General features: G+C 41.9%; 1 protein-coding gene and 1 long non-coding RNA gene across 3 annotated transcripts in view; both read left to right on the forward strand.

Annotated features, from left to right (window-relative positions):
• dab1b (DAB adaptor protein 1b) overlaps positions 1 to 17,898 on the forward strand; it is a 127,318-nt gene that overhangs the window by 75,089 nt on the left and 34,331 nt on the right. Inside the window, exons 6-14 of the mRNA XM_049482757.1 lie at positions 708 to 827; positions 2,444 to 2,482; positions 3,386 to 3,451; positions 3,666 to 3,725; positions 7,217 to 7,273; positions 7,370 to 7,469; positions 9,335 to 9,901; positions 11,035 to 11,192; positions 13,390 to 13,452. Of these exons, the coding sequence (XP_049338714.1) occupies positions 708 to 827; positions 2,444 to 2,482; positions 3,386 to 3,451; positions 3,666 to 3,725; positions 7,217 to 7,273; positions 7,370 to 7,469; positions 9,335 to 9,901; positions 11,035 to 11,192; positions 13,390 to 13,452 (1,230 nt within the window). The remainder of the gene's footprint in view (positions 1 to 707; positions 828 to 2,443; positions 2,483 to 3,385; positions 3,452 to 3,665; positions 3,726 to 7,216; positions 7,274 to 7,369; positions 7,470 to 9,334; positions 9,902 to 11,034; positions 11,193 to 13,389; positions 13,453 to 17,898) is intronic.
• Positions 15,619 to 17,775, forward strand: LOC125803936 (uncharacterized). Of its 2 annotated transcripts, none has more exons than XR_007440425.1 (3): positions 15,619 to 15,809; positions 16,091 to 16,309; positions 16,544 to 17,775. It is a non-coding gene; the product is annotated as an uncharacterized LOC125803936 (long non-coding RNA). The 2 variants fall into 2 exon arrangements; XR_007440424.1 differs by having other exon boundaries at positions 16,217 to 16,309.

The following is a 17,898-nucleotide window of genomic DNA, read 5'->3' on the forward strand; positions in this document are numbered from 1 at the left end:
ATAGTGTAACAAAATGAAAAATAATCGAATCATATATTATCGTAATTTATTAACATGACAGAATATGGCTTACATCTATTCCTGTATAAGAAAAATAAATATTTTGGGAGGAGAAACAGCCTTAAAAAATGTTTCTTCTCAAATAGACATGAGCTGACGGCATTTTTCACACTAGCAAAGTGTATAATGAAAAAAAAAAATTTTTAGGACATGGCTGAAGCTCCTCCCCTTTTCCAGTCTAACATCCTATAGATTCCCCGAATTTCTCTTACATGTCATGACGAGTTTTCACAACCCTTCACTGCTCAATCTCCTCCATTTACCTCTATTATATTTTTCTTCAGACTCTAGTACTCTACTATAGCAAAGGGGGGGACACGCTTTCTATGACAAGCTGAAGCTGCCCAAACTCCAGCCCAAAGTTTTCTACGTTCTCTTCCCTCTTGTCTATTATATTCCTGAATAATCATTAGCTAATGGCAGGTTTAGAAAATTGCTAAATATGTGATACAGAAGATTTAGAAAGGCTTAATAAGTGAATTTATATAAAAAAATATTTTTTAGTGGTGATGTCTCACTGGTACCAGTGTCTGATCTTGTATTAGTCTGGCTGGCCTTTTTTTGAAAGATATGAGAGGATTTTCCAGAGCTGATCCTCAATGTGTGTCTGTCTGCCTCTCTGTCTGTCTGTCTGTCTGTGGGAGCAGGCTGAGCCTCTGATCCTGGAGCTGCGTGACCTCTTTACACTGATCTATGATATAAAGCAGAGGGAGGAGGTGGAGAAGAAAGCTCAGAAGGAGAAACACTGTGAGCAGGACGTTTACCAGGTACAGAATCCTGTTTAACAGAGCAGATCTGCTGTTTACACACACCGGATAAACCTGATCTGATGACAATGAGATTAAGTGTGTGTGTGTGTTGTTCTCATATGGAAACTGGAAAATATCATTATACAGTAAACTAGGGGTGTAACGGTACGTGTATTCTTTACAAACCGTCACAGTAGGGGGGTCACGGTTCGGTTCACGTAAACGCATGCAAAATAGGCGGTACACAGGTGGAATCAATGAACGTAACCCGCAGAACATAAAGCGCAGAAACACAGATTATTCAAATCGTCTCTGTGCTGCCATAGGAAACTAATGCTCGCCTGTCACTTTCCAGTGTGAACGCAGGGTTAGGCGCTCGTACTGTCTCTCTTTCTCTCTCTCTCTCTCTCTCTCTCTGTCTCTGTCTCGCTTTTTTCCTTTGCACCACCTCTCTCTCTCTCTCTTCCCCTTGTGCCATCTGTCCCTCTCTCTCCCTTTCACTCTCTCTCTCTCTTTCCCTGCACCATCTCTCTCCCTCTCTCTCTCTCACGCTCTTTCCCTTGCACCGTCTTTCTCTCTTACTCTCTCTCTCTTGCTCTTTCCTTCATGCTGCCTCTCTCTCTCTCTATTTCTCTCGCTCTTTTCCTCAAACGTCTGTCTCTCTCTCTCTTTCTCTCTATCTCACTCGCTTGCTGTTTCCCTCGCCAGGTCTCTCTCTCTTTCTTTCTCTCTCTCTCTATTGCTCTCTCACTCTCATTCCTTGCACCATCTCTCTCTCACTCTCTCTATTTCTCTCATTCTTTTCCTCGCACATCTGTCTGTCTCTCTCTTTCTGTGTCTCTCTCTCTCTTCTAATCATCACATCACAAAATGATCTAGTCTGCCAGACCTAAACCACACTACACTATTATTACTGTCCCCTCACAATAACACTGGAAAATTTCAGCACAAAAAATAATCATGATTTTAATTGATTTTTAAGTGATGGTCACCACTAATAATTTTATTTAATTCTGATATTTCTTAAAAAGAACTCAAACCCTGAAATGCACCCAGTAATATTCTTATCAAAAATATTTTAGTTTAATTATCAAAAATAATTCTGTTGTTTTTGATCTAAATAAAAAGCCACAAACATGATCACTGTTTGTTTGTTCCAACAAGATCTAAAAGATGGAGCCTCTCATGAAGACACTAGGAGAGAACCCTGGTTTCAAGTATTTAATAAAAGAGCTTGAGCCCCGTTACAACATTCCATCCCAAAAAACTAAACATGATTATAATGAAGATTGATTGTTATTATGAAGTTAATAAAGGTGAAGATATACAGAATACCCAGCCTCTTTATTTTTTTCCACCAACCGTACTGAAAACGTACCGAACTGGGAGTTTATACCAAGGTGTAAACCGAACCATAAATTTTCTGTACCGTTACACCTCTACAGCACACAGTACCTACAAGAAATGGTGCTCCAATAAAGACTCAACACTGATGCTCATGGAGAACCCAGCAATGATCTGTGAATGCACATGCAGTATGTAATAATTGAGATTTGAATGTCTTACTGTATCTTACATCTGTTTTTTAATGCCTCCAAAAATCCTCCATCCTGTCTCCAATTGCTTTTGTCCAGACGATTCTCGAAGATGACACTGATGACCCTGTGTATCAGGTAAGAACAGGAACAATTCAGACTTTGCTCCACATCCGAACATCCGTTAATGTTATGAGCCGGAGACGCCGGTTGGTTGTGTCTCCAGTCCAGCGCTTTCCCTGCTTCACACTCTGGATTCAGCTCAGGTGTGTTACAGCAGGGGGAGCGCTGGGGAAACCACGTCTCGCTAGACCAGGATTCCCTCATCTTAAACGATTTCCATGTTCTGCTTTGATTAATAATTCATTTAACTCCACCATTCCAGTTTACTTAATCTGTTCGCGGTAGTCGGCCACAGTAGTTGGGTTTTCTTTAACCATTCGACTTCTCTCATTGACGGTGTATCGATGTGCAGCCATGTTTTGTTTTTTCTGTGTACATGTTTTACCGAAAGCCATATACAGCACCAGCCGATGCACTCTGACCTTTTCTGACCCTTCGAACCCCGGTGCTCTTCTGCTCGAACTGAATACAGACAACCTTAACCTGTTTTTAACATGCACTGCACTGCTATAGGAAGCCATCCTCCATTGAGGTAGCTGGACGAGATTATCAGACCATAGTTCTGTAGTTTGTAGCGATTATGTAGTTCTTACTGCTCATCTGTTGCTATTTATGCTACCAGTTGCCCATGGCTTCATTAGCTAATGCTAATTGAAAGGATTTGTATGTATCAGCAGGGCTGTTGTAAGTATTGTACAAACCTGAGACTATTCTAATGATGTTCTAGCAGCCTTCATATCCTAGGTTCCTTGGTTTAAGTCTGTGGCAGAACTAAGGTTAATCATTTGCTAGCCTGTCAGCTTGTTAGCATGTTAGCATGTGCCCACTGTTGAACCCTGTCTGACCAGCTGCCTGTGTGGCCCCGCCCACTGTCTCTCTTTCTCTCTCCCGCCTCCTCCTGCCTCGTCGCCGCCATAGTACATTGTGTTTGAAGCCGGACACGAGCCTCTCCGTGGCCCCCTCTCAGAGGAGAGCGTTTACCAGGTACTCTGCCAAGCTCCGCCCCTTCCCCGCCCAACCCCCTAAACTCCTACCTGACGTTATAGTGTAAATGTAGTTGAGGCCTGTAACTGTAAACCTAAAGATCCAGTGTTTATAGAATGTAGCCAATGTAGCAACTTTTCTTGAAAAAAAAATCCTTATTTGTTTACGTTCTTTTAGTCGAAGCTTTGTGTTAATGACCTGTTACCACCTTTAGGTCCCAACGAGTCAGCAGAAAGAAGGGATCTATGATGTTCCAAAACGCCATTTTATGACTGTAGGTGCTTCTGTGTGCTGATCACTCACTCACCCGACCTACCCACGTACCCCACTCACCCAACCCTAATCCCTTCCCCTCCAACAAACCTCTCTGTGAACCCTCAGCCAATTCCCGAAACACAAGCCAGCTGAAGAGCCTGTGGGGGAAACCCACTGTAGATAAGCTTCTTCATTCACTAAACAAACATTTATTTCTCAAGCCACCTAAAGCAGATCTTATAGACTCGCTAGTTGTTTAGATGTTTAAATCATCTGCTAACAATTTGTCAATTTAACCAGGTTGGTCCCCTAGCATGGCCAAGCTGGTTCTCCAACATTACCAAGCTGATCTACCAATATAACCTGGTTGGTCCACCATCAAGCCAGTCAACTAACACAACCAAGCAGATCTACCAGGATAACCCAGTTGGTCCACCATCTTGACTAAGTTGGTCTACCAGTTTGACTAAGTTGGTCTACCAGTTTGACTAAGTTGGTCTACCAACCAACATTACCATGCTGGTCCTCCAACATTACCAGCTTGATCAACCAGCATGAACAAGCTGGTCCTCCAACATTACCAAGTTGGTCCTCCTACCTTACCAAGCTGATCCACTAGCATGATCTGGTTGGTTCACTATCTTGACTAGGTTGGTCTACCAGCATAACCAAGCCAGTCAACCAACATCATCATGACCCAGCTGGTCCTTAAGCATGACTATGCTGGTTGATCAACAATCTCAAGCTGCTCTACCAGCTCTACAAGCTGGTTTACCTCTTTTGGTTTACCAGCTGCTAAACTGTTAAATCTAAATCTAAAGTATATTATATGGTGGTAAACTAGTTTAGTTGGCCTTAACTTAGGACTGTTGAACTGTAGAAGGGAAAAACAGTAAGCCTTCAAATCTGAGGTCTTCAAACCTGCTTCAGGAGATCTATCTTCCTGCAGACTTTACCTAGCCCCCATCTGATCCATCAAATGACTGTCTTCAGATGCCTTTAGAAGTTCTGCATTAACAGAATGTGATTTGAGTAGAATTGATTCAGAGGCAAGACTTGTAGTAAGGTCTCTGGAGATCTCAGCATGAGGTTGGGAAGCCACCACCTAAAACTAGGGACTAGAGACCTAATTGATGGATGAAATCTGACTGATATTTGACACATTCATCTTTTGAGCTTTTCATGAGAGGTTTGTTCTTGGGAATCTTCTGTGTGGTTGCACTGCATGCCATTAGGTGAGGCTTACGGGTTACAATGCTCCCCAGACTATTTATTATATGCCATAGCTAAGCCATCTTGGTTGCATGAAAAAGAACCATCAGATCTTAGCAACCTTCTGCCCAATGCAATAGTAAGGAAGTCTGAAAGCTCAAATTCCAGAACTTCTCATTTTATATTGGATTAGCAACACATGCAAACAATGCACGAACTGCAGAGTCATCAACTCTTCGGAGTTCAGCTTGCCGAGCCAAAAACGAGCCTTGCTGTCTCACTTGAATGAATCCATGATATTCTGTCGCTCTCCCTCCATTCCACAAAGTGTTATTGCTTGTCTGTTCATTCAGTTGGAGCTTTTTGAGTGCCTGGAGCTCCCAGACGCACGTCACACTCCTCCCACCCTCCCCCAACTTCCTTTCACTCGCACTAAACTCTGGTCCACCTTAACAACTGCTGAACCCAGGGCTCTGAACTCCAGTCCAGAAAGGGTTCTCTGCTCCAGCATACCTGATCAGTTTAGCATCCCTGTTATCATGGGGTCACTCAGGTTTGGTCAAGCAGGGATTTGAACCCCTGGAGAATTTCCTTACGGGACTGGATCTGTGCAGCCCTGACATATGAGTCTTCCTTTACACAATTCTCATAATTTTCTTTCTTTTTTTCTTCTTACGTTGCCTTATTATTTCCGTACTTTTTCTTTTGCCGTGTGAGTATTAATGTGTGTGAACCTGGCATCTATATGTGTGTGCTTTTTTTTTGTCTTGGTATCGTCCTGTGGTGTTCAATTAGCTGTTAGTGTGTGTTGCACCCACTTCCCTTCATTTGTAAAGTAGATGTCATGCAGTGAATCCTTGGTGTTAGTAGTAGAGGAGACCCAGCTCTGGTCCTCAAGAGTCTCTTGGTTGGCCTATGTATTACTTCTGTTTAAGCTCAGGTAATCCTAAGTGTCCTAGAGACCCTGTTCACACCTGGCATTAAAATGCATCCTGCTTCATCCAATGAAAAGAGGCCAGATCAATCAAAATAGTATAGGTGGGAACAAATGGGGTACAATGTGTCTCAATGATGCATCGTAGTCCATTCACTTAAACCATATTTGAAGGCGAGTAGAGATACATATGACCAGGGGTGGATTTTACTACCACGCAAACCACACAATTGCTTGGGGCCCCCTCCTGGCCAAAAGGTTGGCAAAAAAAGAAAAAAAAAACATTATTTCTTTTTTGTTTGACACAGTTGAAGAGACACCGTACATGTAGGTTAAGCTAGGCGAGGTAGACTGAGGTAGCTTCGGCACAACCATGAAACGGCCTTATCCCAGCGGTGCCCAAAAAAGAAAGAAAATTAAGGAAAGGAAGTCCAGCACAGAAATCTTGACAAAGCGTCACGTTTTTTTCGCAGCAGCAAGAAATGAAACGTCTGATGAGGATGAGGTACCTAAGACAGCTAGGTTGTCAGAGTCAAGATTGCATTTTGCTATACAAAACAATACATTTAATCAGGGCCCCCAGAAAAAAACATTGCTTGGGGCCCCAGAACTTCCAGATCCCCCCCTGCATATGACCACATTGTTATTGTAGTTATTGTAATTGTAATAACCACAATGCCACACCATCCACTGTCCACAAGGTTAGCTTACCACAATACTGTAGCAAGCTAATGAATAAATGTGAATAAAAGCCAAAGTAGATGCCTCAAACAAATTTAAACCGAGGACTCCTTCAAACCCCACCTTCAGCTGAAATTTTGTGATCAGTAATTCACAAGAGAATATTAATGGCAATCACTTGTGATCCGATCACCCAGGATGCATGTTATTGCCAGGTGTAACCAAGCTCACACTCATTGATTACCTGTCTCGAGATTTTTAGCGGTTGGGATCCGTGAAGTAAAGCCTGGATTAGCTGGAGGTCACTGAGGACCTGATTGGGAACCTCTGCACTAGTCTATTTTTCACCATATTATTAGCCAATCATTGTAGCTAAATATGTGCCATATTCTCATGCTCATTCTCCTGATAAATAGGAGATAAATAGAAGGGTACTGGTTAGAGAAATGACCATACCACTTGTAGACTGAACTTCCAAACATCAGATCACTCCACCAATGAAGCACAAAACCAATCAAATCAATTCTAACACACTATCAAAATGAAAAAATGCTCATTGTTGGACCTGATCTCAGTTACATCTGAAAAAAAGGAAAAATCCCTGACCCTGCCCTAAATACATTTGATTCTTTTCTCCTTATCATCTGACCTTACTCTTATTTTTCAACATCTTGGACTTTCAGAACATCAATCAGTTTGATCTGTTTGGAGACATGGCCACTCCTCCTGACATCCTCTCAGTAAGTCAGTCTTAGACACCAGTAATGCCCATCTCCCATCAAGTCCTGGCTGGCTCGCCAAAAACATACAAAATCTTAACTCTCTTTGATTTTCAGATGCCTGCATCTCCGGCTAACACTCTGGATCCTGGGCGACGGCGACGGCAGCACCCACCTGAGCTTTTTACTCACTTCAGCCCCCCTGCTGTGCCTTCAGGTAATGCAAGTAATGTATACTTACATATAACTATACTTTATTAAGAACACAATACCAACACTAAGTAGGGCATCCATTTTTCATGGCATGGCTTTTACAAGATGTCATCAAAGTGAAACATCACTTTAAAAACCCATAGTGGGCTGTGTTTCTTTACTGTCATATACCAAAAGGTTTCTGTTGGATACATATCCAGTTACTGGGAAGAACCACCAATGAAGAACATTAAGCTTATTGTTATGTTCATTAAGCCAGTTTACTTTTGCTTTGAATTTTTAATTCTAAATCTGATGGGATCTTCTGCTGTTGTTGTCCATCCTCAATGTTGGACGTGTTGTTCGTTTTGAAATTCTTCCGGATCTCTTAGTTACTGTAGCCTTTTTGTCAGCTCGAACCAGCTTGGCCATTATTTCCATTAACAGAACTGCTGCCCCCTTAGAGTGTTTTTATATTCCACCTTTCTGAGTACACTCTAAAGTGGTCTCTGTTGAAAAGCCCAGGAAATCAAAAGTTGTAAAAACTCGAACCAACATTCTAAACTCAAAATAAAAAAACATTACTTATTCTTATGCTTGATTTTTACATTACTTGAAGCTGCTGGCACTGCTGCCCCGCAATTGACTTACTATATGACTGTGTGAATGAATAGGTGCTGTACTAAAGGGCTTGGCAATTGTTCTTCTCTGTCCCCTTTTGTCTCCTGTCTGTCTTGTCTCTTCCAAATTGGTTCCACCTTTCCTCTCAATCTCCTGTTTGTTCCCTCCTTGTCCCATCTTTCCCACAACTGTCCTGTCTGTCTTGTCTCTGTCCTGAAAATCCCCTCTTTGATGTGTCTTTTCTATGGGGTCCCATCTGTCAACTTTCTCTTTCATGTGTCTTAACCATGAAACAATCACACTCCCATTGATCTGTCTGTCAAATTCCGTCCTGTAAATCCCCACCTTGTTGTGTTTTTTCTTTTTGAGTCCAATATATAGACTCTTTGTTCCATTTATTTCCTCTCGGTTATGTCTGTCTATATGTGTGTCCCCATCCCCATCTGTCTTGTCATTGTCACGTCATTTAATGTTCCACCTCTCCGCTTTTAGGTTTGTGTGTCCTGTCTCTGTCCATTCAATGCTTCAGTCTGTTCCCTCTTTTTCCTATTGTCTCCCATTTCTCCCATTTGTTTCCTGCTTGTTCCATCTATTACAACCTTGTTCTGTCTGTCCTGGGTCTGTCCTGTTAATCTCTCTGTTAAACTCTATTGTATCTTTCATTAATCTATGTTTAACCTTGTCTCTGTCCATTCATCTTCTTATTGCAATTGTTCTGTCTGTCCCCTTTTTTTCCTGTCTGTCTTGTCTCTATTGTCTTTCCTATTGAGTCCTATCTGTCCACTTTCTGTTCCTTTCTGTCTTGGCCTTGTCCCTTCATCTTTCAATTGTCTTGTCTATCTTGTCTCTCTCTTGTAAATCCCCACTCTGTTGTGTCTTTCCTATGGGGCCTCATCTGTCAACTTTCTATTCCATCTGTCTTGTATCTGTCCTCTTTATTCTCTCTCTGTTATGTCTGTCTGTATTTGTGTCTTCCCTGTGTTTCATTTGCCGTGTCACTGTCCCATCATTTCTATAATGTCCTACTCTCCTTAATGTCCTTTGGCCTGTCCTGCTAATTTTCACTCCATTGTTAGTTTGTTTTGAGTACGATCTCTGCAATCTATGTTTTACCTGTCTTGTCTTTGTCTTATTATTTTATCATTGTCTTGTCTGTGTCCCTGCATTGCTCTTGTCCCGTCTGTCTTGTCTCTGTCCTACCTGTCGCATCTCTTCTGCATGTCTTATTCTACTTCTTCCTCTGTCTCATATGTCTCCTGTTGTCCTCAGGCTACATGACGATGGGTGCAGTGCAGGCAGCGACGTGGGCTCAGCAGTCGTTTGCGGCTCCAGCCGCTCCGCTGGCCTTTGGCGTTCAGGCTCCGCTGCAGGTTGCTCAGGTGCTTCCTGGTGGTCAGCCTGTGATCTGGGGCCAGGCCAACCTCTTCCACTCTCCTGCCACCGGGCAGCAGCAGTGGGCTTTCGTTCCGGCTCAGACAGTAGGCATGGGGGGGCATCCTCTCTCGGCTGCTGCTGTCCTCCAGGGTCTGGTTCCTATCGCTGCCATGAGGCCTCATTCCTGCGAGCCGTCTGCTCCGTCCTCAGCCATCACCAGCCCTCAGCATGTGGTCAACCCCCCACTGCAGCAGGACGTCTCCAGGGACGTGCTGAGCGAGAACATCCAGGAGGAGGCGCTGGAGGCTGATACGCAGCCTGCAGCCAGCAGCGACCCAGACCTGCAGACAGAAGGAGCCACACAGGGAACACAGGAAGCAGACGTCTGCTGCGGTGACCTGGACCTATCACAGCTGAGCTTAACGCCAGGTTCATCTACATCACCGTCCACAACGGACTCTCGTGAGTGTAATCAGTGGATCTGATTATTTAATAGAAGCCATTATGTTGATACAAACAACAAAACAAATAGCAAAACATTTTGTTTTAAAGATACCACAAACATGTTACTTTTTCCAGCTCTATTTTCCTGTAACATATCAGTTTCTGAAGCTCTCCTGAGTTGGCTATATGTAATTTAGAGATTGGAGGTTCACTGCCTGGTGATTTCACAGCTAACTGTACCTGCGCATCTCAGAGAGCATAATCTATGTTGTAAAGTGTGTATAGAAGGAGCGAATGATAGTCTCTACATGCAAAGTCCTCAAAACCGAGCGACAAAATTTGATTAAATGTATTTCAAAAGCATAAAAAAGCTTTTATGAACTTCTACTAAATAAATAAATCATACTAGCAGGTAAATGTAAAATATGTAAAATTGTGCTTATACATTCTAGATGCCTGTTTAATTGTGGGCCTCTATTCTACTTTTCATTTAAATGGCGTTAAATCACAAGGCAAATTTGCATGTACTTAAAGGGGTAGTATATTATGGGGCAGTTCCCTGGACAGGGATAAAGACACAGAATTTTAATGGAAGATTTTCAATTTAAAAGAAAATATAGACTACAAATTAAACTTAAATCATATACCTCCAGTTTCAGAACTTTAGAATCTTAGAGTTCCTATGCCTTTATAACTCAGAACCTTGAAACACTGCACTTTTAAACACACTGTTTTTAAGTCTACATGTAGTAAATGCTGCACAGACTGCACGTGTAAACAGCATGGAGCAGCAGAGACAGCATTTGTTAATACCTATTGTAATTAGCATTATCTGGCTATTATATATCAGATTAAAGTGTGTCTTAATAGCAGATTAGCTCAAATAAAGAAGTATATCAGATTGCTGGGTCGGATTGAGATTGAGGTCTCAGTCTCCGTCATGTTTTCACACCCTTACATTATATAAGCATTAATTCCCAGTTAAACAGGAGTATTTCTCATGGGTATGCCCCAAGTTTCTCCCAGGACCTCAAACCTTCCATTTCAGAAACTCACTCCTGTATCCTACATTAATGAATTGAAAGCTGTGAGCATCGTAGATTAAATTAGAGTGAATCTCTGTCTAATTGTGTTTTTGATTTGTTCTCCAGCTGCTACTCCTGCTCCCCAACAGGGCATCCCCTCCCTGCCCTCTGACCCCCTGAAAGAGTCTCCTCCCGCAGGAACAGAGAGCGATGCTGACCCCCGTACAGACGTCTCTCCGACAGCAGCAGCAGAGACCGGTGACCCTGGTGGCACTGAGGAAGCGGTAATAGTTTTTTTGTTTTGGTTCTTGTGGTTCCTCTTTAGAATCATATCTATTTTATTTACCTTTTACTCATTTGTTCTGTTGTTTTGAGAGTTTTTAAAAGTACAAATGTGGATTTTTCTGTGTTGATCTCCGGAACAGAGATTTCTGAGAGTTTTTTGCGTTGCTTGTAATCAAAGAGCATAAAGAGTTAAAGTGGTATGTTACACGTCTTTTGTAGTATTGAGTGGTATCCACATTATTTATACTGTCATACTGTCTCAAAATACTGTATTAGTATATGGTATTATGTAATATAATATAATTAGAAACTCTATGGTTGCGCAGCTAAAATGGCTATCACTGTTTGCTCTGGTGTTGCTAAGTGATTTCTAAGGTGTTGCTAGGTGGTTGCTCAAGTGTTCCTATGGTATATGTGTTGGTTGTTATGGTGTTGCTAAGGTGTTTGTAGGTGGTTGCTAAGACATTGCTAAGCAGTTGCTAGGTGGGTGCTAAAGTGTTGCTAGGGGGTTGCTAAGGCATTGCTATGGTATACATGGTGGTTGCTGTGTAGTTGCTAAGCAGTTGCTAGGTGGTTGCTAAGGTGTTGCTAGGTGGTTGCTAAGGTGGTTGCTATGATATTGCTAAGCGGTTGCTAGGTGGTTGCTAAGGTGTTACTAGGTTGTTGGTATGGTGTTGTTTAGCAGTTGCTAGGTGGTTGCTAAGGTGTTGTTTAGCAATTGCTAGGCTGTTGCTAACGTGTTGCTATGTGGTTGCTAAGGCGTTGCTATGGTATCCATAGTGGTTACCATGATATTGCTGGGCAGTTGTTGGGGGTTGCTAAGGTGCCTCTAGGTGGTTGCTAAGGTGTTGCTTACCACCTAGCAACACCTTAGCAACCACCTAGCAACTGCTTAGCAACATCATAGCAACCACCACAGACACCATTGCAAAACCTCAGCAACCACCTTGCAGCTTGGCAACCTCAACAACTGCTTAGCAATATCATAGTAACCACCATGGATACCATAGCAACGCCTTAGCAACCACATAGCAACACCTTTGCAACCACTTAGCAACATGTTAGCAACACCATACCGACCACCTAGTAACACCTTAGCAACCACCTAGCAACTGCTTAGCAACTCCACAGCAAACCACCATGAATACCATAGCAACATCTTAGCAACCACATAGCAACAACTTTGAAACCACCTAGCAACATGTTATCAATAGCTAGAAACTACTAAACAACAACTACTATGTTGTCTGTGGTGGTTGCTATGATGTTGCTAAGCAGTTGCTAGGTGGTTGCTAAGGTGGTTGCTAGGGGGTTGCTAAGGTGGTTGCTAAGGTGGTTGCTATGATATTGCTAAGCAGTTGGTAGGTGGTTGCTAAGGTGTTGCTAAATAATGTATTTGCATAAAGCAGGTTATAATGACATAGCTATGGGCGTGCGGGGTGTCCAAACTTTTGACTTTCCTGAAAACAACTCTAGTGCACACAAAATAAAAAAAGGGTGTGACCAACACCAGGTGAATACCCCTGCAGAACTGCTCAGTAGACCCTGTTTAACTAAAGAGTCAAACTGAGCATGTGCAAAGCTGGATATTTTGAGCTGTGCAAGGTGTACTTTTCCCGACGTTACGATAGAAAAGATTCAATGACACTCAAATCACTAAAATAAAACCCTGGAATCAAACCTATAAAATCTCCTGCTTTGTTGCACATGTGTCATTTAGTTTCTTCTTCAGACTGAATTGGTAGATAAACTGATTTAAAGCATCTCAGTTTTGAATACGTCTCTCTGGGGTTTGGGTTATTCAGTGAACAGTGATCTGTACACTGCAGGCCTGGCAGGGCGGGGCTTTGTTGGGGGTTTAGCTGTAGGGCTGGACGAATGCCTTTTGTGATTGGACTTTGTTGTTGTTAAAAGAGAAAAGAAGGTTTTTTATGTGCCGGAATTGGATGGAGCAGGAGTTTTGATTTCTCTGTGTATCTGTGGTGTTTCTCTCGGGAAGGATTTGGGGGAATGGCAGCGTATGAAGATTGTAGTAAATATTGCTTTATTTTATTTATTTCATAGGAAGCTGCTCTCTGTGTTCTCTGTGTTAGTTTATTAAATCATTAAATCATAACCTTATATTACTCTATGAATCGTTAGGCATGTTATTAAGTTATTTATTTTTCTGTCCCTGTTCTGTTCTTTTCCTCTCAGGGCTCCAGCACTCTAACCTCCAGCGGCTGTGAGACAGCAGCAGAACCTCCGGCTCCCTCTCAGGCAGATGATTAGAGATCCCAGCTCTGGTTAGTCTTCATTCTGTCTCTACATTGTTTTCAGAATTTCAAAAATTAAGAGAGCACTTTAGTTTCTGAATCAGTTTCTCTGATTTTGCTATGTATAGGTTTATATTTGAGTGAAAGGAATATTGTTGTTTTATTCTATAAACTACAGACAACATTTCTCCCAAATTCTACATAAAATTTTAACATTTAGAGCATTTATTTGCAGAAAATGAGAAATATCTGAAAAAACAAAAAAGATGAAGAGCTTTCAGACCCCAAATAATGCAAAGAAAACAAGTTCATATTCATAAAGTAGTTTTAAGAGTTCAGAAATCAATATATTTGGTGGAATAACCCTGGTGGTTTTTAATCACAGTTTTCTTCAAGCATCTTGGCATCATGTTCTCCTCCACCAGTCTTACACACTGCTTTTGGATAACTTTATGCTGCTTTACTCCTGGTGCTTTTAAAAATCCATCTTCCTCTTGATTATATTCCAGAGGTTTTCAATTTCATAAAATCAAAGAAACTGATCAACTAAGATGTTGATTTGGGATGAGCGCATAAATTTACATCTGCTTTAGTTAGTAAAAGAAAATCCTCAGAAATACGAGTTGATCAGAGAGACGTTAGGGTGTCGACGTCAAGCAGAGAGTTCATGGCCTCGCCCACCTCAGCTCAGGACCGCCCACAGGTGGAGCTTACAGCTTCTGTTTACAGGGCTAGTTAGCGTTAGTTATCGTGTGTAAGTAACTATAAGTTTAAATCGGATCTCCGGTTGATTACGCGTTTTACAGAGATCTTAAACACTAGGGAAGCACGGTTTGACAAGGCAACTAAAGCAGGGTTAAATAGAAACACCTAAGCATTCTTTTCACAAAAAACGGCTCACATGGCATTCATTCATATTAGAAGACCAAAACTAGAAATTGAATGAAAAATGAATTTAAAAACGATGGAATGAGACATTTAAATATATTGCTGTACACTTTCAGAAACTAAATCGCACATGGTCTTTTCTATGAGCGTTGCTGCCCACTGCTCAATCTCACCTACAGGATAACAGTGTATCTGACAGTGTATCCAGTGGGCCGTTTATTGGTTTTAATGAGCTACAGGTGAGAAATAATTCAGCAAAATAAAAAATAGAGTAAGAACGGTACCAAGGTCAAACACTGGTGAAGAATCTCAGAGGGTTTATATCCAGCACTGAACAGGAGAGCAGTGTGAGAGAGTTCAGATCTCACATTTCATCACTTACTGCCTGTAATTCACCATCCAGACCCAAACCCAGACCCAGCTTCACACATTGAGCTCCTGATCTTCCCAGAGTTCAATACTAAACTCAACCAATCAGACTGAAGCCCTGATGTATAAAACTGTTTCATACTCTGTAAAACCAATACACAACATGAACACTGTGCTTACACACACACTCTCTCTCTCTCACACACACACACACACACACACACACACACCGAGTAGGAAAGGTTGATCTGCTTTGAGTAGAGTTGATCATCTGAAAGATACAGTTTAAAGAAAAGGGAACAGTTTATTATTATTAATAATAATAATGACTAGAAATTGTTTCACAGCTTATTTGGCTCTAACCGGTTGCTATGATATCCCACGTCATGGTAGGCAGTTGCTAAGATGTTGCTAGGTGGTTGCTTAGGTGTTTCTGTGGTATCTAGTGGTTGATAAGGTGTTGCTATGGTATCTGTGGTGGTTGATAGAGTAGGTAGTTGTTAGGTGGTTGCTGTGGTGTTGGCTGGTGGTTGCTTAGGTGTTGCTATGGAATCCGTGGCAGTTTATAAGGTAGGCAGTTGCTAGGTGATTGATAAGGTGTTGGCAGGTGGTTCATAAGGTATTGTTACGGTATATGTGGTGGTTGATTAGGTAGGCAGTTGTTGGGTGATTGCTAAGATGTTGGCAGGTGGTTGATAAGGTGTTGTTACGGCATCTGTGATGGTTGATTAGGTAGGCAGTTGTTAGGTGGTTGCTGTGGTGTTGCTAGTTAGTTGCTAAGATGTTGCTATGGTATCTGTGGTGGTTGCCAGGTGGTTGCTAGGGTGTTGCTAAGGTGTTGCGATGGCATCCTTTGTGGTTGGTATGGTGTTGCTATGTGGTTGCTAGGTCATAAACATTTGGCAAATACAGCTGAATTTAGAATTGTTTGGCTAAATGTTCAAAAATCTCCAAAGCATGCATGTGATGTCACAAGGAATTCAGCACAGTCTGTGATGTCTCAAAGAATTCAGGACAAGCTTTGATGTCATTGCTGTGTTGCTATGGTATCTGTGATGGTTGATAGGGTAGGTAGTTGCTAGGTGGTTGCTAAGGTGGCGGCAGGTAGTTGCTAATGAATTTAGGACAAGCTGTGATTTTATAAATAATTTAGGACAAGCTGTGATATCATTGCTGTGTTGCTATGTGATGTGTTGCTATAGAATCCGTGATGGTTGATAGGGTAGATAGTTGCTACGTGGTTGCTAAGGTGTTGGCTGGTAGTTGCTAATGAATTCAGGACAAGCTGTAATGTCATTACTGTGTTGCTATGTGATGTGTTGCTATAGAATCCGTGATGGTTGATAGGGTAGGTAGTTGCTAGATGGTTGCTAAGGTGGCAGCAGGTAGTTGCTAATGAATTCAGGACAAGCTGTAATGTCATTGCTGTGTTGCAATGTGATGTGTCGCTATGGCATCTGTGCTGGTTGATAGGGTAGGTAGTTGCTAGGTGGTTGCTATGGTGGCGGCAGGTAGTTGCTAATGAATTCAGGACAGGCTGTAATGTCATTACTGTGTTGCTATGTGATGTGTTGCTATAGAATCCGTGATGGTTGATAGGATAGGTAGTTGCTAAGGTGGCAGCAGGTAGTTGCTAATGAATTCAGGACAAGCTGTGATGTCACTGCTGTGTTGCAATGTGATGTGTCGCTATGGCATCTGTGATGGTTGATAGGGTAGGTAGTTGCTAGGTGGTTGCTAAGGTGGTGGCAGGTAGTTGCTAATGAATTCAGGACAATCTGCAGTGTATTTGCTGTGTGATGTGTTTTTTATGGTATCTGTGGTGGTTGATAGGGTAGGTAGTTGCTAGGTGGTTGCTAAGGTGGCGGCAGGTAGTTGCTAATGAATTCAGGACAGGCTGTAATGTCATTACTGTGTTGCTATGTGATGTGTTGCTATAGAATCCGTGATGGTTGATAGGGTAGGTAGTTGCTAGGTGGTTGCTAAGGCGGCGGCAGGTAGTTGCTAATGAATTCAGGACAATCTGCAGTGTATTTGCTGTGTGATGTGTTTTTTATGGTATCTGTGGTGGTTGATAGGGTAGGTAGTTGCTAGGTGGTTGCTAAGGTGGCGGCAGGTAGTTGCTAATGAATTCAGGACAGGCTGTAATGTCATTACTGTGTTGCTATGTGATGTGTTGCTATAGAATCCGTGATGGTTGATAGGGTAGGTAGTTGCTAGGTGGTTGCTAAGGCGGCGGCAGGTAGTTGCTAATGAATTCAGGACAATCTGCAGTGTATTTGCTGTGTGATGTGTTTTTTATGGTATCTGTGGTGGTTGATAGGGAAGGTAGTTGCTAGGTGGTTGTGGTTGCTAATAAATTCAGGTCAAACTGTGATGTCACATTGAACTCAGGTCAAGCTGTGATGTCACATTGAACTCAGGTCAAGCTGTGATGTCATAGTAAATTAAGTGCATATTTTTTTGCTTGGTAAGAATGGGCATCAATAGGATTTGTTCTCTAAAATCTGTAAAAATGATTTATTAATAAATATGAAGTAAATATCAGGACTGCAGGATGAATCTTCACAGCTGCTGCTGCTGCTGCTGTTTCTGTTTTTATTTATGTGACACACTTTCCCCCATTTTCCCCCCGTTTTTCCCCACTGGGTAGTTCCTCCGCTCTGTGATTAGTTGTGTGTAAACAGCTTCACTTCAGCGCGGAGCTTTTTATCCCCCTCAGCTTTGAAGCACAGCTTTATAAATATGCGGTTTGTTGGCAGCGTTTTATTTCTGCACAGCGTTTCTCTCTGTGTTTCTCTCTGTTCTCTCTCAGTTCAGGGTTTATGTGCATCTTTTCAGAATCAACGTCTCGCCTGCGCTTTATTGATGCGCTCGTATTTTTGCAGGGAGGTCACTGGAATAGATCCTCTACACTACTGAAGTAAAGTTATATGTTGTGCTGTAAATGTATTTATAAGCACAGTTGGGCAGAACACTGTGGAAAAAACATGGGGGCTGAATAATAAATCAGCTGCTCTAAATATATTCAATAATGTATTTCGCTGTAATCCAAAATTAACGTATTCAGGATTCTCCGCTCTCTTGATAAGCCTCGTAAAATAAAAAGAAAATCTGTTTTAGTTTTGACTTTATTCAGTCAGTTCTTAAAATATAATTATTCTGTTCATATATTTTATTAAAAATGACCATT

The sequence above is a fragment of the Astyanax mexicanus genome, chromosome 8, assembly GCF_023375975.1.
Source record: "Astyanax mexicanus isolate ESR-SI-001 chromosome 8, AstMex3_surface, whole genome shotgun sequence".
NCBI classification, from domain to species: domain Eukaryota; kingdom Metazoa; phylum Chordata; class Actinopteri; order Characiformes; family Acestrorhamphidae; genus Astyanax; species Astyanax mexicanus.